The 24,171-nt window shown below is 49.4% G+C and overlaps 3 protein-coding genes across 5 annotated transcripts; 1 reads left to right on the forward strand and 2 right to left on the reverse strand.

Annotated features, from left to right (window-relative positions):
- Window positions 1–577: 577 nt before the first annotated feature.
- On the reverse strand, window positions 578–6,688 carry NKAPD1 (NKAP domain containing 1). 2 transcript variants are annotated; one of them, XM_054997855.1, is made up of 6 exons: window positions 6,616–6,688; window positions 4,468–4,544; window positions 4,251–4,351; window positions 3,346–3,504; window positions 2,600–2,653; window positions 578–1,450 (listed from the first exon to the last, which is right to left on the reverse strand). In XM_054997855.1, the coding sequence occupies exons 2-6, from the start codon at window positions 4,534–4,536 to the stop codon at window positions 952–954; spliced, it is 882 nt and encodes a 293-aa protein (XP_054853830.1). In that variant the 5' UTR covers window positions 4,537–4,544; window positions 6,616–6,688; the 3' UTR covers window positions 578–951. The 2 variants fall into 2 exon arrangements, with proteins under 2 accessions (XP_054853830.1, XP_054853829.1); XM_054997854.1 differs by lacking the exon at window positions 6,616–6,688 and adding an exon at window positions 6,332–6,542.
- A 97-nt stretch (window positions 6,689–6,785) lies between these two features.
- On the forward strand, window positions 6,786–11,742 carry PIH1D2 (PIH1 domain containing 2). Of its 2 annotated transcripts, none has more exons than XM_054998282.1 (6): window positions 6,786–6,923; window positions 7,836–8,125; window positions 8,517–8,637; window positions 9,552–9,794; window positions 10,786–11,042; window positions 11,308–11,742. In XM_054998282.1, exons 2-6 carry the CDS (start codon window positions 7,943–7,945, stop codon window positions 11,476–11,478), a joined length of 975 nt encoding a protein of 324 aa, XP_054854257.1. In that variant the 5' UTR covers window positions 6,786–6,923; window positions 7,836–7,942; the 3' UTR covers window positions 11,479–11,742. The 2 variants fall into 2 exon arrangements, with proteins under 2 accessions (XP_054854257.1, XP_054854258.1); XM_054998283.1 differs by lacking the exon at window positions 11,308–11,742 and adding an exon at window positions 11,251–11,286.
- Window positions 11,743–12,429: 687 nt separating this feature from the next.
- DLAT (dihydrolipoamide S-acetyltransferase) lies at window positions 12,430–23,890 on the reverse strand. Its single transcript, XM_054997801.1, has 14 exons — window positions 23,545–23,890; window positions 22,973–23,074; window positions 22,386–22,510; window positions 21,637–21,802; window positions 20,953–21,079; window positions 20,016–20,203; window positions 19,226–19,364; window positions 19,052–19,119; window positions 18,102–18,209; window positions 17,522–17,629; window positions 16,687–16,802; window positions 16,332–16,494; window positions 16,046–16,182; window positions 12,430–14,191 (listed from the first exon to the last, which is right to left on the reverse strand). The coding sequence occupies exons 1-14, from the start codon at window positions 23,785–23,787 to the stop codon at window positions 14,062–14,064; spliced, it is 1,920 nt and encodes a 639-aa protein (XP_054853776.1). The 5' UTR covers window positions 23,788–23,890; the 3' UTR covers window positions 12,430–14,061.
- Between the last annotated feature and the right edge of the window lie 281 nt (window positions 23,891–24,171).

Below are 24,171 nucleotides of genomic sequence, written 5' to 3' on the forward strand. Positions count from 1 at the left end.
TTTCAGAAGCATCATTTCAGTTTCTTAAGCCCAAGTCTTCTTAAAGCTACGTTTGAAGAGAGGGAGCAACCTAGTGTCTTTTTTCTGTTGCTCTAGCCAAGAAGTGTTGTTCTCTTGAACTGCCCAAATCTTTACTATAATCAGCCTGGCCCTTCATTCACATCCTAGAATTGCCTCAGAAGCAGAATGTTCGACAGTCAGAGATTGTGCAGACCCAGAAAAAAGGAGTTTCAACACCAGCCCGTTCCCAATAAAGGCAACACCATTAGTGAATTCCAAGAAAAGGCAGAAGGTACTGATACGCTGGCAAAGCTACAATGCTATGACCCCAACTCTATCCTCTTTCTCTTAACAGACCAACCTTTGCTGTATGTGTTTTGATCAGTCTGCCCACTGGAGCAGGGTCTCTTAATCAGAGCCAGGAATAGCCACACCTTTCAATCTCCGCTTTTCCCTGCTGTCTCCTTTTATCCATGCTCAGGTGAGATACTCAGGTGAGATGGATGCAGGGGGAATGCACGATCTCACTACTCAGCTCCACAGCAGTGGCCTCACTGGTAGCTCAAGGAGTTTCGGGTGTGTCTCCGTTATTTATTGCAATAATATTTTACATATTGGCCATTGAAAATAGATTTTTTAAAAAATAGGGAGGGAGCCTCAAGTCCCAAGTTCCCTTCTGAGCCACTCCCAAGAGTACCACGTGACAATGAAGGGTTTGTGTAGTCATGTATTTAGCTGGAATCTGGAGTGGGCAAACAGTCCTGGGCAGGAGTTGCTTTCTTTCCATGGCTACTTTCAGGCAGGGGGGAAACAGAAGCCTGCCTCCCACAAGATCCTGAGGTTTGCAGAGCTGGTTCAGGCCTCACTTTGCTCCGAGAGGACTGCATTAGCCAGAGAGCCCTGTTCTCTTGTAAAATAAGTCCAAACACAGGCAGAGCTGGTTCCTTTTTGTTAATCCTCCTCAGAGCTGTCCTCCGAATTCTCGTCAGCTGCCACTTTCCAGTTCTTCCTCTTGCTGCGTTTCTCCTGTACGCCTTCACTGCATCTTTCCAAGGGGGAAGCACAGCGTTTCCTCCGCTTTTTCTTCGGCTGCTTCTCCGGCTTCTCCTTGGGCTCACTGCCCTGTGAGCTGCTGAAGTCACTGTCCTGCCCTGAGGAAGAGGCGGGCTGCTTGGCTAGGACCTTCCTGGCCTTTTTGTGGCGCCGCTTCTGCTTCCCTGTGCCCGAAGCGCCTGCCTCGGAACATTCCGATTCTTGGGAAGAATCTGATGCTGTGCTCGGCTGCTCCTGTTTCTTCTTCTTGCGCTTCTTGTGCGATTTCTTTTTCCGCTTCTTCTTGTGTGACTTTTTGGTCTTCTTCTTTTTGTGCGGGTCAAGAGAAGAACGTCTCCCAGGCTGAGATTTTCTTTTTCCGTTCACAGAATTCTGTTCGTCTCGCTCCCGGTGATCGCTGTTTAGCAAATTAAAATAATAAAAGCTTTCAGTATACTGGGTGAAAAATTATATTCTAAAGCAACGGTTGGTCTGAGCATGTAGAAGTGAAACTGCTGGTGTTCTGGCAATCAAAAAGGGAAAGGAGGGGAACAGAGAGGATGGCTGTATTTGGCCAGATACACTAGGAGGCACCTGAGCCGCAATGGTGCCAATAACATTTCAGGGGCTTGTCTCTGAGGTCTCTGGTGGCTGCAGAAGTCTGAGAGGCAGACACAGAGAGCTTTTCCCATGCCAACTGCCCCAGTGCCTGAAAAGACAAGAGAAATATTCTAACTGCATAGGTATAAATTATCCCAGTAAACAAACCGGTGTCACCTGCTGCTGCTCGGTACAAGCCCCACCTGCTCTAAAAGCCTACTGTGATGCTTCACAAACTTCTGACTGTGTCTTGGGCTTAAACTTTTGCACTGCTAATTAATTCAATTCAAAGAATTGGGTACATGGCTTGCTTCTCAACAGAGTGGCTGTTCCAAAATCACCCATGTCAGAGAATCATAGAGTTGGATGGGACCTCTAGGGTCATCTAGTCCAACCCCCTGCACAATGCAGGAAATTCACAGTTACCCCCCCCCCCCACACACACACACAGTGACTCCTGCTTCATGCCCAGAAGATGGCAAAACACCATCAGAATCCCTAGCCAAACTGGCCTGCCAAGGTAGTGATTGGCATTACTCTGGGCGTGTAAGAAGGGGCAAGAAGGGGCCACAAGAGATCAGCACTGATGTAACCCTTCCTGCCCTCCCTTTCATGATCACCCCAGGTTCACAGAATCAGCATTGCTGTCAGATAGCCATCTAGGCTCTGCTTAAAAATCTCCAAAGGAGAGCCCACCACCTCCCGAGGAAGCGCGTTCCACAGAGAGACCGCTCAAACTGTCAGGAAGTTCTTCCTAATGTTTACCCAAAAACTCTTTTGATTTAATTTCAACCTGTTGGTTCATGAGACAGTTTGGGTGTCCCTGCCCAACGCCAGCAGCATCCTTCCTTCCGCTTCTCTGACTATACATTTCCATACGGACTTTCATTTCACACAGAAAAAGACTATTACCATACCAACTTTAGTCACAGCTATAAGATTTCTTTAATAAGTTTGTTTGCATTACCTGTCTGTATCAAATTCTTCTGGATACAGTTCTTTGTAGCCACTATGGCCCCATCTGAAAGACAGCACCAAGCCACTGAGAAAATGGTCTCAAACCCACACAAGCTAGAGCCAGGCTGCACCATCCATAGAATCACATGACGTGGTTCTTGCTGGGCAGTACCACTTCCGACAGCAGGAGGGGGAAATTATATGTATAAATGCTGTAGCATCACTGCTTCACAAGTTGGCTGGGAAAGCAAAAAAACAGCAAAATACTTTATCAAGCATTTTGCAAATTTATACAGCAACAGAAAGAAAGCAGCTCTAGTTGTATACTTTGATCTCTGACCAAAATGACATCTGTGGCTGTTCACATTTATAGATCAAGATGGGTAGCCGTGTGAGTCTGTCTGTGGCAGCAGAAAAGAGCAAGAGTTCAGTAGCACCTATAAGACTAACAAAACTTGTGGTAGGGTATGAGCTTTTGTGAGCTACAGCTCACTTCTTCAGATACCTGAAGAAGAAAGCTGTGACTCATGAAAGCTCATACCCTACCACAAATTTTGTTAATCTTATAGGTGCTACTGGACTCTTGCTCTGTTCACATTTATGCCATCTTTCCTCCCCCTGCCCTGCACTCCCCGGTCAAAACTGACATTTAGAGTGTGAGAATCAGGAACCTTCCTGTTTAACTAAGGCTGTCTATAAAAGGCCAATACTCTGATGGCGCTGTAGACCTCCTGTGAACAGCAGCAGCTTCCTGACCTGTCTGGCATGCTGGCTTCACATTCGTAGAGCTTCTTGTTCCAGTATCGGGCATGGCGGAGGTCATCTTCCGTCGCCACCGATACAGGAGCAAAGTTCTTCACCTTCCAGCCAGCGTGTTGGCTTTCCTCATCGAAGCCATCGCTACGCATCCGGCTACTGTAGAGAGGACAAGAAAAACTTTTTATCCAGAGCCACCGCAAAAGAAACAAGATTTCTGTGGAAGGAATGCATGCCAAAGGCAGGAAACAGCTCTGCCAATGTTGGGAAGGAAGCCAAAGGAGAGCAAGTTATATGCACAATCTCCCCACCCCCAGCTCCTCAGAGATGCACAGAAATCACTCAGTTTCTTAGCTTGGGTTGCCCTGCAGTTGCACAGCTGGGGTTAAGTTTGCTAGAGAGCATCAAGAGCTCAGATCGACTCCACTGGTACAGATTTTCATGAACGAGTGCTGCACTGAAGGAAGAAACTCTACTTCTCCCTGATGTGAAGTTTGGAGATCTTAACTAGGATAGGATGGTTACCCCCTGGCTTGGAGACAGATGCAGTTCTTTTTAAAACGTGGGCTGTAAGAAAAGCCCTGTTCTTCACCTTTCAAAGATTCTGCTGTGGTCTGAGCACCAAACCCTTCCTTTCCTATTGCAGCATTTGAGAACTACCCAGGGCGGGGAATATGATCAGCTACTGAAAAGCTAGAAGACTGACAGGAGAGTAGGAAACAAACTTGCTTTCTTAGCTCTTAGACTGAATGAAAGAGGCAAAACTCTTCTGAGCAGGATATGTTATCCTAACAAAGAAGCAAGGAGGGGAAAAATGGAATTTCTGTTATACTGCTAGAGAGAAAGATTTGGTAGCATCTATAAGCAGAAAAGGTAATGACAAATAAAGTATGATTGAATCTCACCTGGAAGAATTGGAAAGTGAACTCTTTTGCTTGCCCCAATGTATTTCTTCAGTCTGCTTTTCCATCTCTCGTATTTTCCACATTTCTGACTCTTCCTGAATCTGAGAAACATCAAGAAACATATTTTAACAATATACTCAAAGCAACATTTCTACAGGAATGATGTATATCCAGTTGAATGTTGACAGCACAGGCTGTGATACACTCTGCTTTGTACCTTGTTATGTGCATCTGTGTGACGAATGACATTTCGCAGCAGGACTTTCCCCAAAGGGACCCGGGACATATTTCAACCTTAGATATAAAAAACAAATAACACACCCAGAATGTTTAGTAAATGACATACTATTGCCTAAATCAGAAAATATTCCTGTTAAGAAGCAGAGGAGGAAATCTATTCAACGGCTGTAATATAAATAATGAGAAAATTTGCCACTGATTCTCAGGGCGCCATCTCTTATCTTCAACGGGAAAAGGGTCAGCCACCAAGCAGTATCCATGCCGGAAGTGGCCCTTTGCATTCCCAACTCTCCAACATAACATCTTTACATATAAAGAACAGTGTATGCAGTTGAGGTCAAAATACTGAAGAAAAGATCAATCTGGTCCTCAAACTCTGCACAAAGACAGCCACACTGAAACATGTCACGGTGGACCCATTGAATGCTGACTAGTCACATCTGAACTACTTGTAGAGAACACATTTATCTTTTAAGACGTTCCAAGATTTTTCACTTTATGTAACTGTACAAAAGTAACAGGCTGATTTGTTTCCATTCCAGGTTAAATAACCCAAGCATTTTAAAAGTATGCGAAGCTGAACACATGACCTTTCAAAGGGATCTTGTTGTTTATAAGTCTACATTCTTTTCAGTTTTGGTGACATTACAATAGGATATGAACTTTCCTTCTTGAGGTCAGCCTCTGTCTCCAAAAACCACCATCCACAAGTGCTTAAGAATTTCATTACTCCAACAAAAACTGGATTACCAACTGAGGTAGGAAATTCTCAAAGGTTTGGGGTGGGATGTATTGTCGAAGGCTTTCACGGCCGGAGAACGATGGTTGTTGGGGGTTTTCCGGGCTGTATTGCCGTGGTCTTGGCATTGTAGTTCCTGACGTTTCGCCAGCAGCTGTGGCTGGCATCTTCAGAGGTGTAGCACCAAAAGACAGAGATCTCTCAGTGTCGAGACACTGAGAGATCTCTGTCTTTTGGTGCTACACCTCTGAAGATGCCAGCCACAGCTGCTGGCGAAACGTCAGGAACTACAATGCCAAGACCACGGCAATACAGCCCGGAAAACCCCCAACAACCATCGTTTGGGGTGGGGTTTGGAGAGGCGAGGGACCTAAGCGGGTTATAATCCTATACAGTCCACCCTCCAAAGCCGTTCTCTGCGCATCAGTAGCAATTCCGGGAGCTCTCCAGGCCCCACCACCTGCAGGACAGCAAATCAAAATCTCCTTGGGGAACCCGACACCAGTCATTCTAAAAATGCAGCTGCCTCCCGGATCGAGATAGCCCAGGCAGCCTGATTTCACCAGAGCTAAGCAAGGGCAGCCTTGGTTAGTACTTGGATGGGAGGCCTCCAAGGAAGACCAGGGGGGCAGAGGCAGGCAATGGCAAACCTCCTCTGTTAGTCTGTTGCCATGAAAAGCCATGCCAGGGAGCGCCATAAGCCAGCTATGACTTAAGGGCAGGATTCCATTGTTCTACTGAATGAGGTTGTTGGCCCCTGGAGCTCAGTTCTCAGGGGCAAAAGCCCTCCGGGGTCCTGAACAGGCAGGGCTGAAGGCTTTCGCTTGGGAAAAATCTGGAGATGTGGGGCGTGGAGCCTGCGTAGGGCAGGGAGGGACCTCAGAGGGCCAGAATGTCCTGCAGCCCACCCTCCAAAACAGCCATTTCCTGCAGTGGAACTCATGCCTGCAGTCCGGGGTCCAGATGCCATTCCGGGAGATCTCCAGCCACAGTCTGGGGGTTGGCAACCTAGCAGGGAAAGCTCTTTCCGGGGAGAGGCTTCCTGCGGACGCGCCCAGGGCTGCCCCGGGGCCTTCCCGCGTCCTCCCCTCACCTGGCCTACCTCGCAAGGCTATTGGGAGACAAAAACAGGAGGGAGGAGGAGGAGCGCGATCCAGGCCCGGCACGCATCGTCCCCAGCGCCCGGAAGAAGGACGGGGCGGAGCTGGGACAAGGAGCCCGAGGCGGCCGGCCAGCCCCCTCCTCCTGGCACACGACCCCGCGGCAGGCACGGGTTCCGCGGACACGCGTCCGGACTCGTTCACACGCGCCCCAGGCGGAGGCCGGCCCTGCCCCGCCTCTCCCGGCACCCCCCGGCGGGCCCTCCGCCCCGACCGCGGCACGTACCGGGCGAGGCTCTGCAAGGCGCCGGAAGCCCCCGAGGCCGCGGAACCCGGAAAGCGCGGGGCGCGCGGGGCAGGGGAAGAGGGACGCGGCGCTTCCGCTTCCGGCGAGGCCGGCTTCCGGCTGTTGCTATGGAGACGGCGTGGGCCGCGGGGCCAAGGAGGCGGCGGCGCTCCGGGGGGATCTCTTCGTCGTTTCTTTTTCTTCTTAAGTTTTAGAAATTTTGTAAGGAAAGGTGCTGGCTGGACGCGGATCTTGCTCTGCAGCCGTTTTCGTGGCCGTCGGGCTGCCAAAGCCGGATTTACTCGCAAGTAAACCCCCTTGAGCTCAGCGAGGTCCTGCTCCCGAGTAGACTCTTCCTCTTTAATTTTTTTTAAAAAAACAGGGCCCTTCTTTTTGCTCCTCTCCTTGCTGCTTGGCAGGCAGAAACTCCTCTTGGCGCTTTGCCTCTTTGTCCGGTTGCCAACCTCCAGGTGGTGGCTGCAGATCTCCTGGAATCACAACTGGTATCCAGGCCACAGAGATCAGTTCCCCTGAAGAAAATGGAGGGTGGACTCTATGGCGTTATTCCCTGCTGAGGCCCCTCCCCAAACCCCACCCTCTCCAAGCTCCACCCCTAAATCTCCAGGAATTTCCCAGCCTGGAATTGGCAACCCTACTTTTGCCTTCACACGACAGCCTCTTCTGATCCCAGCAGTTTACAGCACTGTTCTGTTTTATACTCACAACAACCCTGTGAGGTGGGTTAACTGAGGGAGAGTGATGGCCCAAGGTCACCCAGCCATTCTGTCAAAACCCTTTAGGATCATTTAAAGTATTTCCTGCAACCACTAGATTATCTCCATGCTTTGGGGTGGCAGTAGTCCCCTCTAATGGAGATATATTGTCCCTGTATTACTTGTAGGAGATTCAGGTTACCTAAAGATCTCGCATAAGCACCTGATTGGGATATGATTTAAACTGGAGACTCCCCAAGTCACACATCTCACACTCAGCACTGAACATCATCTTGCACAAGCCAACGCTTCCTCCAGCCTTGCATGTAAAGGAAAGCTGACCGTGTTGCATTTCTGCCTGATAAGTAGCCAGCACAACAAGGGGCGAGCATAGACTTCTAGTTGATTAAGGCCTCTGTTTCTTCAAAGGGCTAAAGAGTACGGGAAAGTGCAGATTTTAGATCTGAATAATCATTTTTTTAAACAGAGATTTTTCATCCCTACCAGGAAGACTTGCACTGGAAAGTTCTCCTGCTCCACTTTGGATCCAAACGCTCTTCCAGGCGCTACTCCTTGGATGTCCCAGCCACCTTCACATCACTTGAGAGACAGTAATGGAGGCCTTTTGTCGCTCAGAAGACATGCTAGCAAAGGCATCCCAGCTCTGGACAATGCTGGATGACATGGCTGAGAATTCTCCCGAGAGTTATCGCCAATTCATGCAACAGCAACTAAATGATGCAAAGCAGTATTATGCCCCTCCTGAGCCATATCTGTGCCTGGAAGCCCAGATCTTGGTACGTTAGCTATCTGTGCTGAAAGAAAGAATGGCAAACCCTCTGAGCTAAGCTGGACCCTGTCTACATTCGGAAAACCTTTGATTAGTGAAATGCAGGTGTAATAGGTATGCCTGCCTGATTCACATTTTGTTGTGTGCTTCAGACTACAAAACACAAATCAGATAGACGTACCTATAGTATGTACATAAATTGCAGTAGGAATTAATGCGATGGAGCAATCAGGTGCCATTGTATTGCCTTCTTTAGTTCATGCTCCAGAAAATATAAACCAGGGCTTGACAGCATTCCTGCCGGTGGTGCTTGCGTATGCAAGTAGCAAGGTGGCTGATGACTGCTTCAATTCACAATCAGCTTTAGTAATAAAATGGGTTTTGATTTCCCTTTGCAGGAGCCTACTGAAAAGATACTGTTTGTTAACCTCTGCAGTTGGAATAAGGTCCCCCCTCCCCAGTCACCGTCCGATCCAGTCCCATTAAGTTCTGGCAAAATGGATACATTTGATAAACCAGGTGAGCAAAAGAACGAGGTGCCGAACACTTTGCATTGCTTCAGTTCTATTTCTGTGGGGTGTTGGTGGAAGGACTTCATGCTGAGCCTTGTCCACCCACAAAGAGGTATGCACAAAGGTGGCAGCAGTGAATGGACTACTGTGTAGTGAAAGGACCACTTGCTTCCATATGGGCCCTGCATTCATAGCCACAGCCCATCTGTCTCTCCCCAACTTGAGAGTCAGCATGGTGTAGCAGTTAGTGTCAGACTAGGATCTGTGATACCCAGGTTTGAGCCACGGAGGCTCAATGGGTGACCTTGGGCCAGTCTCTCACACAGCCTAATCAACCCCACATGGTGGTTGTAAGGCTAAAAATGGAGAAAAGAATGATATAAGCTGTTTTGGGCTTCCACTGGAAAGAAAGGCAGGCTTCGGACTGATGGCTATCAGGGACAGCAGGGCCTTTTCACTGGTGCGCTTGGTTAAGAAACACACCACTCCTTTTGGCACTTAGCACCTTCTCGAAGATATTTTGGCACCAGGCAGACTTCTCTCTCCAGAAGGCCTTCCGATTCTTGTTCCCATTTTTTATCTGCAGCTTGAGGTTCCCGATTGTATGGCACTTAGGTGAGGTTTATCTGCTGTCTACCTTACTGCTTCCTCATTGCTGAATGTTTTTCATTATTAATTTTATATTTACTAACTCTACATTAGAGAGGTAACGTGTATTCTAAAATGAAGTATTTATCTCTGTATTTAAGAGACAGAACTGCACTACAGTGTGTATGACAGCAAAGTTAAATACAGTTGAAGTCTTATCTTTTGATTTTAGTCTTTTTAAAGTAAGTTTCTAGCCTTTATGGCTGACTGTATCCTCTTTCTCTTACAGCATCCGATGCCTAGAGTGCAGTAATATTCTGACTCTTCTTTCAGAGCCGTACAGCGTCCTTGATCTTGCATACAACCCGTCTGTTCTCGAGCAGGGAAAACACCCATTCGAGAAAGACCAACTGATTCGCTTGTCGCTCAGGTTCATTGAGGAGCATCACGACCTCGTCCTGTCCCCCACTTACAGTATTGCAAAATTTAAACTGCAAGGCAGCCTGGAAAGGATGAGGCAGAGTTTGAGAGGAGGGCAGCCAGCGGTGCCTCCTTCTCCAAAGAGCACAACAGATGGTAAGTAACTAACCAGCTCATGAGTAAGACTGAAAGCAAGCTGGGGTTCAGTGAACATCTCCCCGAACTTCTGGATCAGATCCCGTAGGAATAGAAATAGAGCCTGCCGGCTCAGACTGCTGGTCCATCTTGTCTAGCACGCAGCAGCCAACCAGTTTGTCTTGGGGGGGGCTGAACAAACGGCGTAAATGTATTTATTTATTCAATTTATAGTCCGCTCTCCCTGCAAGCGGGCTCAGAGCAGATCACAATTAAGATACATAAAAGATAAAACACTGGTAGCATAAAAATAAATTACAGTTTGTGAAAATACCCATTGGTGCAGCACGCATATTGCACAATCCCATTTTCAGTCACGAGGGCCCGTGGGTCAGGGTGGGCACCTGTCGAATGAGCAACAGGCTCAGAGGCCAAGGCCTCCCCCCGTCCTGCCTCCCGGCACTGGTATGCAGGAGCTTGCAGTCTCTGCACACAGATGCTCCCTTTAGCCAGTGGGGCTGGCACCCCTTGATGGATCTCCCCGCAGTGACTCTGTCCACCCCCTTTGGAAGCCGCCAGTGCTTCTGGCCATCGCTACATCTACTGGCAGTGATGCATCGGCCATGGATTTGTCCCGCCAACAGCAGCCCTTTCCTCTAGTACAAGAAGCCTTACAGCAAATGGAAGGTTGCTTGTGCAGGGAGATTCTGCCGCTGTTCACGGAACAGAGCCGCAAGAGCCAAGGCACTGCTTAAAAAATACAAACAAATGCAACCAAAATCAGAAAAACATCGGTTAGATGGTCTCACAAAAATACGAATAGCAGACCCTTGGGCTGCTGCAAAGGGATTGGCCTTAGGTTGGAGCTCCTTCAGCTCTCAGCCCTAACCGTCCGTCTGCCCCCCACCCCACCCCAAACACTTGGTATGATGCAGGTAAAAGGCCATGAATCTGACGTTTATCTAGTACTGACATGGTCCTCTTTTTGAGTATTTTTAAACTCCATTGAAAGAGGTGACGCTTGACCAGCTGAGAAACATCACAGCACAGGAGGAGGGCGCCAAACTGACTCTGCTGGAGAACACCGTTGCCCCCAAACCCTGCCTCATAGAGGAGATTTCTAGTATGGAGAGGCCAGAGGAGCTGAAGCCACCGCCGTATGAAGTTACCACGAGGAAAGATGCCCATGGAAAAGCCGTGAAGCTCGAAGTGAAAGTTGAAATGCCAGAGGTGCGCTGTGTCTCCGAGTGTAACCTGAGCATTTCTAAGGTAGGTCAGCATGATGAATTAGGATTAACACCCCCTGCCCTCTCCCTGGGTGGTCCTTTATCTGTCCGGTGATCTTGCCTCTCTGCGTAGCAGTCCCATTTTGGTTACAAGGAGCCTTTTAAGAACATAAGAGCTGCCATGCTGCCCGACATCCCTACCAGATTCCCCTGGCAGAGTCTGTTCCTCTTGTTTCCCTGCCCACCCCCAGGCACTGCTATTGGACGGCTACTGCTTCTGAACATGATGGTCTGTTGTTCTGCTTCAGGATGACCTACTGATTGAATGCCCTCAAAAATACCAACTGCACTTGAATCTGCCAGAGTCTGTGGAGGAGGAAGCAGCGTCAGCAACATTTTTCAAGAAGAAAGGGGTCCTGCTCATCACTCTGCCTGTTTGCCAGCAGAATATGCTCACTCAGCACGTACAGGGACTTTAGACAGTCTAATATTAAGTGCGCCGCTGGCTGTTGGCCCGTTTCTTAACTCCTCCGAGTCCCAGCGCAGGAAGCCCAGCTGCCCTTTGAACAGACGCAGCGTGCTCTACCAACTGCCTAGAGATAAGATGTGCTACCAGTGACAATGGTGACATGAAATGTCTCTCTTACTCCTCATTCAGTTTCAATTGTGTGGTGCTCACCATAAGAGATAATCACATGAACTAGACTTAAAAAGCAATAGCGAACTGCACACCTCAAAGAATCCCTGAGTTAAGTGGAACAATAAAAAACAGTTAAATTCTATTGTCTCCCATGCTTTTGGGGATTTAAAGTATACTCAGACCCTTGTCTCAAGAGGTCTCTTGCTATCTACTGTTTGGCTGGAGAGATCAAATGTAAATGTTTTGCCTAGATTGCCCAGGGATTACGTGCAGGTGGGTTGATGGACATGTTCAGATCCCTTGGAAACAGTCTCCACAGTTGCACCTGATTCATTGATCTGAAAGCTGACCTTGAGCACAAAGGTACTCAAGGTGCAGCAACAACCATGAATATACCATTTCAACAAAGAAAAAACTTTTAGCTGCTGTACTTTCTGTGCCAATAAGGCTGTCACTAAGGCAGACAATTCCTTGCAAAATAGTCAGCTTCTGATTATTACAAACACAAGGCCTCAGTGACCTTTGATCCTAAAATCAGCTTGGCAGCATCCAGAACTTCCTCAGAGCTAGTGGCACAGGTCATCCCCAGCCTGCATGGCAAAGCTTCCCCCCTGGAACATCGCTCCCCAGACAGGTCAAGGTTTGAGTCAAGGGTGTTGTCAATCCAGCAAGCTAAGCAGCCTTCCAAGTCCGTATCAGCAGCAGGGTGAGCTGTGCACGCGAGCGCATGCACACACATGCAGATAACATACGACCCACGCACATAAAGAAAGTACTGGGGACACGGAAAAACATGCCAATAAATTCCAAACGTTTAATGGAACACGCAGGCCCACTAGCCCAGTTTGGAACTGAGGACATTTTAAAAATTGTTTTTAAGTGCAACCTGCTTAACAAAAGATTTTAGGCATAACTGCAACCAAAATCAGGAAAACATTGGTTAGATGGTCTCACAAAAATATTTTATCTCCACGGTATAATCTTTCTTGGATATTTTTAGTGGATTTGGGAGCACAACTTTACAAAAGACAATACTTAATGCACTGCATATGATACAGAACAATTCCGGGTCGATTTACATCACGGCCACCTCAGCATTCTGGGTCATGTACTTGGCAAGTCTACGACATGATCCTTGTTTGAAAAGCAAACGGGGGAGGGCCCCCACTTCTGCATCTGTTCCAATACAGGGCATAGTGATAAATGAATTGGGGCACCATCGGGAATGGAAACCATTTCCAACCACTGGAATTTTTTACACTATTTACAGGGCCAAAGAAATTCTGCTGTTTCCAAGACAGCAATGCTGCTGCACTAGGAGCAGCTCCGGGCTAAAGAAAGCAGGCAGCCCACAACTGGGCCTGCAGCCACAACGGAGCTCATCTCGGCCATCTCAAATGAAGTTGAGCACAACTGACTCACTCTGGATTAGCAGAACCACCAGGGGCTTCTTTGCAGTCCTTGGTTTAAACCAGGGGAACTGTGACCTTGCATTCCTGTCAGTGGCCAGCATATGGCCTTGCAGCACTGCCTCCACTCTCAATACCTGTCAGATATTCCTCGATTACCTTGCCGCGGGGGGGGGGGAGGTCCGGATGTTGGAGTACTGATGCCCCTTTTTTTTTTAGCAGCTCTCAATGTCTACTAAATTGCACCATTCTCCTGAACCACACCTGCATAAAGCATTTTTTCAACTGTAAAATGAAGGACTGAATGAAAAAGCAGAAGCCATACAAATTTACCAGAAGGGGCACATTTTCAGGAAATGGTCCAAAAGACATTTTTGCAGTGCAGTTTATAGAGCACAATTCATTCCCTTTTCCGTTAAAGTGCTTCAAAAAGGGTTCCTACAGATACACAACCTGAAAAAATGCAGAATTCCCAAAGTAAACAGGAAAGTGAACCGTTAAGAGGCCTGTTCTACTCCATCCCTCAGGGAAGTCTTCTTGTCTAGAGGACAGGAGAACAGAGAGGCTAGGCAGGTCCACTTTTTGTGTAAGAGTGTTAATTTCATCCACCCCGCATTTCAGGTCTCTCTCCTTTTTCTTTTCGTTTTTTAAAGCTTTTGCAATCCAGCTTGCTTGCTTTTGGGAACTCAAAAGGGGCCGTCAGATTACTGGGCTGGCCTTTGTTCCCCTGATCAAGCACAAGTTCCTCACATGATTTTACACAGTTGGTACTTTTCAAGAGGGGAAAGTTTGCAAAATACGGCATCGTCGTACTTGGTTCTGGAAAGTGCTTGCAAACGATTAATCTGTACAACTGGCAATAATTACCAGCAATTATTGTATATTTATATATATATATTTGTTTAAAAAATAAAGAAAGGAACATTTGTTTAAAAGTCTAAACACTAGGTATATAAATAGCTTCTTTAGAATGAAGTGATGTGACAAAAATGAGTCCTGATGGGTTGGGGAAGTTATAGCAACATGGTGGTCGGCTTCTCCAGGAATCTCTTGAACTCGGCGAGCCACTGGGCTCCGACAGCCCCGTCAACAACACGGTGGTCACAGCTCAGGGTCACAGACATCACGCTGGCCACATCAAAACTGGGTGGGGAGAGAGAGCCCAAAAGCTTAGTCCTCTTCAAACCAAGCCCGGGAAAGAAATTCCTGGTGCAAACTATAACAACAACATTCGATTTCTATACCGCCCTTCAGGACAACTTAATGCCCACTCAGAGCAGTTTACAAAGTATATCATTATTATCCCCACAACAAAACACCCTGTGAGGTGGGTGGGGCTGAGAGAGCTCTGAGAGAGCTGTGACTGACCCAAAGTCACCCAGCTGGCTTCAAATAGAGGAGTGGGGAATCAAACCCGGCTCTCCAGATTAGAGTCCCGCACTCTTAACCACTACACCAAACTGGCTCTTAACCACTACACCAAACTATTTTATTCAAAGGCCCTCTCTGCAAGTCATAGCCACAGTTCTGGAGCTACCTTGATCCAAAATCTTCACAAATGAACATATGAAGTTGCCTTTCGTCCTCCTTGCTTATCACTATCTACTTTGACTGGCAGCTGTTCTCAGGCAAACTGAACCTAAGACTGCATTCAAGCAGGTGCTGCAAAATGGAGCCAAAGCTCCTCCTTTATTTTTATTTATTTAATGTATTTAGTCCGCCTTTCTCACTGAGTTTATGCAGTGTAAGTCGAAAACACTCCATATGAAGAGACATCTAATAAGCACAAGGTATGCTGATACAATCAACGTGAAGAGACATTAAATGAGCAATGTAATAGGACTGCCAAAACCTGAATGAACATAGCATGATATGGAGTAGCGGTATAATGAAGAAAAATGATATTGCATCCATAGCCACTTCTGGGTTCCTGGTTTTTTAATCATGTTGAACTGACATTGAAACGATTATATTTGTCATTTATGTAAAGACTGAATAATAAAGGGGACAGCGCGCAAACCTGCTTAACGCCTTTACTAATAGGGATATTGTCGGTAAGTGAGCCAGAGATTCCCACCCTATTTTGCACGGAGGTGTCTTTCTGGAGCTCGTGGAGTCGAAATAACAGCCTCTTATCTACATTCCTGACGACCTGTTAGGGACTTCAACTGACAACTCCCAACTTAGGGACTGGATCTACAATTCTGATGCAGCGATCGATCGGCTATCAATATCTAAATCTAGGGCAGCCCTCTGGTATAAATTATTAAAATCTGACCACTCAAGATCCACGTACCTAGTCAGCATTTCGAACTACCAGATTAGAGCCTCTTTTACTGCCCTCCACTTTCAGACCTTTCAATCAGCCTTTTCGGCCAGCCGCTACTCTCAGACACTTGAGGAAAGCCGCATTTGTATTTGTGGACTATCTGCAGTGGAGACCCCTTCCTCATTATTTATTATACTGCTCACTATACAACGAACCCAGAATTAAACTTCTGGCTGGAATTTTACCTGCCACAGCTGCACACTCAGAAACTGAGAAAACTGTGTTCCTGTTAGCAGACAGTGGCAGTCACGTATCCTGCAGAGTTTCAGAGTTTGCATTCGCAGTCAGGAAGATCAGATCAGATCCAAGGGTTCCCTGAACGGGGTGTCCCTGTAACAGGCATGATTCCTTGTACAGTATATTTTAATTTTTCTCACTATGATGCTGGATGTCACTGTTGTTAGATGAAGCGTGTTTTTTTTAACCTAGTGATGGTCTATGGTTAATGTTAATAAATCTATTACTATTATATTGTACCTCTACCCTCTTCCTTTGCTACCACGTGTTATTTCACAGAGAGAGAGAGTGTCAAATTGCAAGCGAAGAAGAGAGCGTCAACTCCAAAGGCCATCTTTTCTACACATCATGGAATGATTCCTGTTTCAGCAACACAGCTGAGCCACTCCTGTATGCATCCGTTCCTACCGAAGGCACTTAGACAAACTTACCCTTTTTCATTATCTGCTGGCACCAGCCTTTTCTCGGAAGCACCAACTGCTAAAATGCAGGCCTGTGGTGGATTGATTATGGCGGAGAAATTCTTAATGCCATACATTCCTAAATTTGAGACCGTGAAAGTTCCTCCCTGTAAGGAAATACGTTGCATCAATGTTCTGCTTGAGAGGCACCTGTAACAGAAAATTCCGCTCCCCAGCCAGCCCCAGTTCTGAGTCTCTCTGAATACCCAGATTTCAGCTGCAGCTTGGGGAGTTGCTCCGGTGACACATTCCTTACCTGAAATTCACGTGGTTGTAGCTTGCCCTCGCGTGCTTTGGTTGCCAACGTTACAACATCTTGGTTAATGGAGGCCAGTCCCTTGATGTGTGCATTAAACACAATTGGCGTTATTAGCCCTGCCGGAGTACTGACCGCAACGTTGACATCAACTACATGATTCCTAGAAGAGGCACAAAAAGAATAAGCAAGGCTGAAAAGGAAAGCTCAGGTTTACACGGACAGCGGCAGGCACATACTTGGGTCCGACCATTGCCCCTGGTGCTTAGACGGCTGCCAGAAGCTCCAGCGTGCTCTTAGATGTGGCTGTTCGTGATCAAGAACTCTACTGGCTGTCTTAGAGCTGTTCACTTACTGCCTAATGACTGTGTCCAGCCAAGAGGAATTTGCTTCAGGCACCTTCAGACAAGCCAGCGCTGAAGCTTTAATAATGAAGTCATTGACAGAAAGTTTAACGTTCTCTGGCGTCTCCTGCAAAGACAAGACAGCTGGTGGCAGTGCTTGCAGAATGGCTCATCCCGCCCCAAGTCACTTCAGAGGAGGGCAGATTCTCCTTCCCACCCCATTCCCCCACCTAACTACAACTGCATGGAACTGCTCTCCCTGAGCAGCCCCTGCAGGTCTTAAGGGAACTAAACCTTCAGGCCAACAGTAGCAAGAGCAGGCTGAATATCTTCTAAGAGCCCAGCCAGTCAGGCAGGCTTGAAAATCTGCAGCCCCCCATTCACAACAGGGTCTCCCCTCCTCTCTTCAGACTAAATGGTGGGCTCTTCTCTTCTTCCCAAGCTGGGATTCCAGATGAGAGGCCTGCCTAAGCTCCCTCTCCTCACTTCTGCCCCAATGATGCAACTCCCCAGGGAGTGAAACCCGTCCCCTCCCCAAGCTGCCTCCGAATTAGTCATCTTTCCCTTAGAGCATCCCATATCAGGTTGCGTGTTCTAAGAGCTGAGCTGAGAATATCTTGGGGGGCGGGGCACATCTGAGGGATGCATGTGGACTCCCGTCCTGCTGCAACACCAAGGAGGGCAGGCAGAACATATGGCACACTCCAGCATCTGCCACGCAAGGGGAGCTCCAGGAAACGTTAAACCATTGCTCAGAGAGGCAAGAAGCAGCCCTCTTTAATCCAGGAGGTTTGATTCCCTCTCCCACCCCAACCCTTTCAAACTGCCTCACTAACAGCAGGTTACCTGGTTGAGTTCTTTTCTTAGCACCAGTATTTCTCCCATGTCTACATCAACAGAGAGATAGTAATGAGGTATCGTTTGCTTGGACTGCATTAAGCGCTGAGCAATCACCTGTGGGCAAGGACAGGCATTAAGAAGCAAAACTGTACCAGTACACTTTGTAGGTGGATGGCACCACGCTGAAATACTCTCCACTGCCCAGAACATTTCCTGGAAGTAGAAAACTAGCACGTTGGGCAGAAAGGTTTTATTCCAGCCTGCTTTTTCTTCTGCTTGTCTTTTTATCAGCAAGAATTGAATTTACACATGGAAACCTTTGAAACTGGTAACTCCACCTGTAACTTGAAGTGGTTCAGTTCATTCTACCCCCTTATTTCAAGGCGTATGTAGAGCAGGCCTTTGTAAGGTGCCAAAGAGTATGGTATGACATTATTAGGTTTCCTTAACATCTCCACTCCCCCACGAACCCTACCTAAGCACCCAGGGAGAAACTCTCAACTCGGGCTCCAACATTTCCACCATTTTGAAGCAGAGCTCTTTGCTGTGGCAACCCTGTACAAAGGGGAACGGGCAGGCTCTTTACCTTTCGAATATTGCTGATTGGAATATCTGTGAAGACGCCTGTGGGAAGGGGTGCAGCAGCAGCAGCTGCTGCTGGTGTCGTCACAGGAGCTGCTTCAGGTGCCCGGGCCTGTAGGTAGAAAAGCTTTTCAGGGACAAGACCCAGGAGTAAAGAAGTTCCACCCCAGCCCCCAGGGAGGGGAAATGACAACTCATTTCTTTGAGGTTAAGTTTTGAACTGTTGCCATTATTGCACGTACACAGACAGCAGCTCTGAAACCCCAGTGCCTCACCCTTTCCTCACTTTCTCCAGTGAACAGAAAAATGCAACTCCTGTTCCTTCTCCATTCAATGCAGTATAAGTAATTCAGAGCCCCAGGTGTGTCTGAAAACAGAGCTGGAGGGGGCGGGGGGGATAAGGTGGGGTTGCTGACACGGCTGGAAGGTGAGAAGCTTGCAAGCACAGGCAGGATACAGCAACCACAGGTGGGCATATGTGCAGCCGTCCTAACAGGTGGGCATATGTGCAGGCTGAGCCCTGCATTTTCATTTGAGCTAACTAAACCCTGAGATACAGGTCACAAATCTATATAATTACATTTGCAGCATACAGCAAACGCTGGCAACAAGCAGTGCCCTGGACTATTTATCAGTAATTCCACACAGTTTCACTGCAAACAAGAAAATATAAGTGAGCATCATGTTCCTAGCAAGTATCACTACAATGTGGCGGGCTGTGTGCAACCTGCTCGCAGTTCCTAAAGCAACAAGTCTTTCAGTCTGGACTGGCAGTTACCTGGGACTGAGAGAAAGGTGTCCGGAATGTGCTCAAGGTCTTTGCATCATCACACCCGTCCCAGGCCCCGGAGTCAGGCCTGAGGCTGAGTCCCAGTTTGGGGAAGGCCTTCCCAAAAATGTTCAGGCCCAGCCCAGGCAGAAATAATGCATTGCTACACATCATGCCCTACTCACCGGGGCAGCTTTGGCTGGCACAAATGATTCAACGTCTTTCTTTGTTATCCGTCCGTCTGGTCCTGTGCCTGCGCGGATGCAGAATACAAGCATTTTGAGTAATGCCTGGGCAAGTGAGTTGGGGGCAAGCTCAGTCGCCCAAACCACTAAAGCGTGCTGTGAACAGCGACTCACCTTTCACCTGTGAGATCTCAATTCCTCTCTCTGCTGCCAGCTTCTTTGCCAGGGGGCTAATTACAACCCTCCCTTTATGTGTGGTGACTTTAACTGAAGTAGTGGCTGAAGGCTGGGTTGGTGAAGGAGGAGCTGCCACCTTGGGAAAAAGAGTAAGGCATTGTAGATGACTACAGGCTGATTTGCGTGCATTTTTAAGTATCCCCTAGTGGACCTATCCCAAGCCCCCGATTGATTCTGCAGCAGAAATGGGACATACGGCAAGCTGGGGCAGGCAGTGCAGGTCCCTCCAGTCCAGTGCCCAGCAGAACGGTGGGTTTGTGCTGGCACAAGGCATGATCTAAGTGCGCAAAGTCCCAATGGGAGCTGGCTAGGGAGCCCGTTTTACTTGGAGGAAATATGAGAGAGGAAAGAGAGGACTGATAGGATGGAACAAATGTCCGGAAGTGGGTTGAACAGTCTGCTCTCCCAACTGCAGGGCTCAGTCGACAGCCAATGCACCTTGCTAGGAACAACTTTGCTCTACAGTGGCACAGCCCCTTCACACAAAACTGCTGAAAAAGGCCGACCAAACTGATAAAAAAGGCTGCACAAGCCAGCCTGAACGACCACATGGAGGGGTGACTTGGAGGCAGCCGGGGGGGGGGGGCGGGGAGGAGGCACTTCCATTTACAAAAGCCTCCTGTGTAAGAGAAGAAATTCTGTGCTCAAATGGATACACAGTTGGGGCCCCTCATCATTTCCTTCTTTCCCCCCCCGTCAAAGAAATCACCACAGAGGTTGTCCTTACAGGGCTCGGTGGCAATACTGGGGTTGGAGGTTTGATGTCAATAACTCCAGCATCCCTGTAGTCAGCAAACGCTGGGATGTCCGACTCTTTTTCCACGATGATACAGAGCGGAGTTCCTAAAGGCACGTCCCGTGTGCCTTCTGCCACCAAGATTTTGGCCAAGTAGCCTTCTTCTTGCACTTCAAAGCCTTAAAAGGGACAGGGGGAAGGAAAAGAAAGGTGGGCTAGATCCACAGGCTTAAGTTCCAGTCCACAAATTGTGTGTATATTTTAAGCTAAGACCATTTGAGGATTTTCATCCAGTCATCAAGTCTGGTGCAGTTTCTAGCGAAGTTCCACCGCTACGAGACGAGAAGAACTTAAGAGGTTGCCTTAAACAGAGCCAGACCCTTGGCCCAGCAAGCTCAGTATTTCCTACTCTGACAGGCAGCAGCTCTCCAGAATTTATACGGTCTTTTCCTGTCCTGCTACCCAGGAACCTTTAACTGGAGATGTCAAGGACAGAACCTTTTGGCAGGCAAACCATATGCTCTCATCACTGAGCTATGGTCTCATCTGTGAAGCAGCCTCACTCAGACCATTAGCCCATGTGGCCATGGATCTCCAGGGCCTCAAGCAGAAAAAGGCCTTTTTCTGCATCCACAATCCTTTAACTGAGGATACAATGATTGAACATGGGATTTTCTGCATGCAAAGCAGATGCTCAGTACCACTGAGCCACGGCCCTTCCCTGATAGGAGTTCCACATAGTTCCACATAGGTGCTACTGGACTCTTTTTGATTTTGCTACTACAGACTAACATGGCTAACTCCTCTGCACCTACCACCACATAGTTCTGTTCCCACTGCACGTCCCTCTTCCAGCAGAAGGAAGCTGGGCTCTTTACAAAAGTCAGTTCCAAAGTCAGTATTCATTCAGGGCTCAGAGATTTCTCACCTATTGTCGCTTTGTCCGTCTCAATTTCTGCCAACAAGTCCCCTTCGCTGAGCTTCTCACCCACCTTCTTCTCCCATCTCTGAACAGTCCCCATCGTCATGGTGGGCGAGAGGGCCGGGAGAGCAATCTAGGGAGTTAAGAGCGCACAATGGGCTTTCCTCCCCACTACATCTCAGTGATCCGGCAGCAGAAAACACTGCAGCACAAGGTCTGGTCAACAGTACGGTTGTATCTCTGGGCTTCCTTACATGGGGCATGAATAAAAGGACGTAGCTTAAGAGTCTTCTAGCTTGCTGAACAGCCCCCTTTTGTCTGATGCCCTCATCAAAGGAGAAGGTCTGTGATACATGGGAGGTCCCCCACCCTGGGGTAGCATCCAAGAGAACCTCCCAATTCTTTACAGTTACAACATAGCCTTGTACAGCCTCTACAGAGATATCCAGGACAGGGGTAGGAGATTCTGCTAACAATGTCATTCCACGAGCTCCCCCCACCCACACCCTCACCCCCAAGGGCAGCTACTATTTATCCTGCATTTCCACAATGGGGACAGCTTGGTTGGGCTCCAGCTGCTTGTGCTTATGATTTGCAAAGATTTTGCAGCACAAAAAAGGGAATCAGGAAAACAAAAAAAAACCTAGGAAGGGTATAGACAGACGGACTAACTACAGCCTTATACTATACCTGCATGTGGGGAGGGTAAGAGCTGCCTGGAGCCTGAGCAGGAGGCTGAGCTGGGGGTGGCGTGGGGGGAGCTGCTGCTGTTGGAGGGGGAGGCACTGAGGCTGCAGGGGCAGCAGGGGCAGCAGAATCCAAGGTGTAACTCTTGAAGGCATCGATAAGCTCTGGCCTAGGAAAAGGCAGGAAGGAGCCATCAGCTGATACAAAGGCATTTGTATCAACAGACTTGCCATGCCCCATACAACTGTCATCAAATATTTGTGTGCGAACCACATGCTAGATGCCATGCATAACACAAAGGAGATGTGCTCCCTTGCTCAGCCAGGTGGAGAGGAGAAAGAAATAATGGCAGGGCTTCGAAAAGGAGAAAGTTGGGCTCAGCCTCAGAACCAACCCAACAGAGCAGCCAAGGAGCGCAGAACATAAGATTTGCCTCTGAGCAGGTGCAGAGCGCCTCTCAACACTGACAAATGGTTCACAGTTCAGAGGATTCAGGGGAAGAAATTTGTGGCCGATGTGAGCTCCAGAACCACAAGGCGGTACGCCTAAGGGGCAGACCTGTGAGAGTCCAGTAAAGGTTCTGTAGCTGCTGAGATTCTGAGCCGGAAGAGGAAAGAGAGAGGGACTGACAGAGAGAAAAGATCCTAGGAGATGGAGCAACTGGGTCAAAAGGAGGTGGCAAAAATGAAGAAAACTAAAGCAGATGGCAGCAAGCAAGAGAGCGGCACAAAGCTGGACACAAACCTACTCACTTGTCTACCGTGATGCATATTACGGCTCCAATGGGAACATCCCGTGTTCCTTCCGGCACCAGGATCTTGGCCAGGTAGCACTCTTCCAGGCTCTCAAACCCCACAGTTGCTTTGTCTGTCTCCACCTTCACAAACACGCAACCATCTTGTTACAGTAACAAAAAAATCCCCCAAACATCTCCATGATATTTACTCGAGCCCTCCCCATCAACCTCCCACTACCAAGAAGTCTGCCACCCCAATTACAGCAAGAGTCAACTTCCCCTTTGAGCACAGACAAGGGACGGTGGAAATAAATTATGAGGAGCAGCCACATGCAAAGCTGTCTTCTGCTGAGCCAGGACTCTGGTCAATCAAGATCAGTTTTGTCTACTCGGACTGGCAGTGGCTCTCCAGAATCTCAGGCAAAGAAAGGTCACCTGCTACCTGATCCTTTAGACGGGACTCGCTAAAGATTGAATCTTCTTCCCGAACCAGAGCAGCTCCATAAAAAGGCCTTTACAGCCCACTCAAAGGAGGGGACCCGGGGCCAACTGCAGACCAACAGGATGATTTGAAGGGCAGGTTGTGTGTTCTTCTCAAGGTACCTCTGCGATCAGATCCCCTTCGCTGATCTTGTCCCCTTCTTTCTTCTCCCAGCGGGCGATCGTGCCCATCTGCATGGTTGGGGAAAGGGCAGGCAAGGGCACCTGAAAAAGAAGGGGGCGTCACAAAGGGAAGGGGCAGCTTCCAGCGGGGCACAGCTGGACCCCTGGCCCATCTCCAGAGCCAGGGGTCGGCTTCTGAGCCCTGGACACTTCTCTGGGGAGACCAGAAAGGGGGGCACAGCTGGAACTCGGACCTGGAGAGAGGCGGCACCCCCTGCCGAGGAAGGAAGGGGTCTCTGGGCCACGGCATGCTCGGGGGGAGGTGGGCCGAGACCCTCTCGGGGCAAGGGAGGAAAGGGAGCCCGCCCGAGCCAGACGCCGAGGCGAGCCACGAAGAGCCGCCCTGAGGGGGCCTGGCCTGGCCGGGGTCTCCCCTCCGCCGCCCCCCCAGGAGCAGCTCCGGGGCCAGGCGGGCAGCGGGGACCCGGGCCAGGCCCGCGAAGGGCACCTGAAGGGCGGCCCGCGCCAGGCCCCGGCGCCGCCTCCCCCGTCCCTCGGGCCCGGGCCCTCACCTTCTGGTGTGGCGGGAGGCTGCACCAGGGCCGGGCCGGCTGGCGCTGGCCGGGGGGGCTCCCGCGGGCCGCCCCGGCGGGCAGCAGCGGCCTTGGCGGCCGGGAGGCGCCCGGGCCCAGGGCCCCCCCTCCGCCGCAGCACCGCCAGGCGCGGCCCCGCCGCGGGCCCGAGGCGCTCGCCCCCCACGGCCGCAGCGGGGCCGCGCACTGCTGGGCCGCGCGCCGCGCCAGCGCGCGCCACATCCCGACTCGCGAGGAGGAGGAGGACGACGACGACGAGAAGCCGCCACCGGCGCCCGGCCCGCCCGCCTGTCCGTCGGCCGTGAGGCGAGCCGAGGAGCCAGTGACCTCCCGCACTCCCTCCCTGCCGAGCGGGCAGCGCCTAACGGCAGGGGCGCGCGACGGTGTCGCAAAAAGCGGCCGTCGAGCGGGGAGGGGAGGCGGGCGGGGCCGGCGGCGCAGGCGGCTGCCACGCGCGGCTCAGCCGATAGGGGGCGGCGTGGGCGGCTCTTGGCTCATTTTGGAGTTCGATGCGCCGCGATGATGATGGAGACGCTCGTCGTTATGCGATGCTCTCGCAACCCGCCAGCTGTTTGGGCTAGATTTTTTTTAATGGGTCGCCAACTC

Source organism: Eublepharis macularius, chromosome 14, assembly GCF_028583425.1.
Source record: "Eublepharis macularius isolate TG4126 chromosome 14, MPM_Emac_v1.0, whole genome shotgun sequence".
Lineage (NCBI taxonomy): Eukaryota > Metazoa > Chordata > Lepidosauria > Squamata > Eublepharidae > Eublepharis > Eublepharis macularius.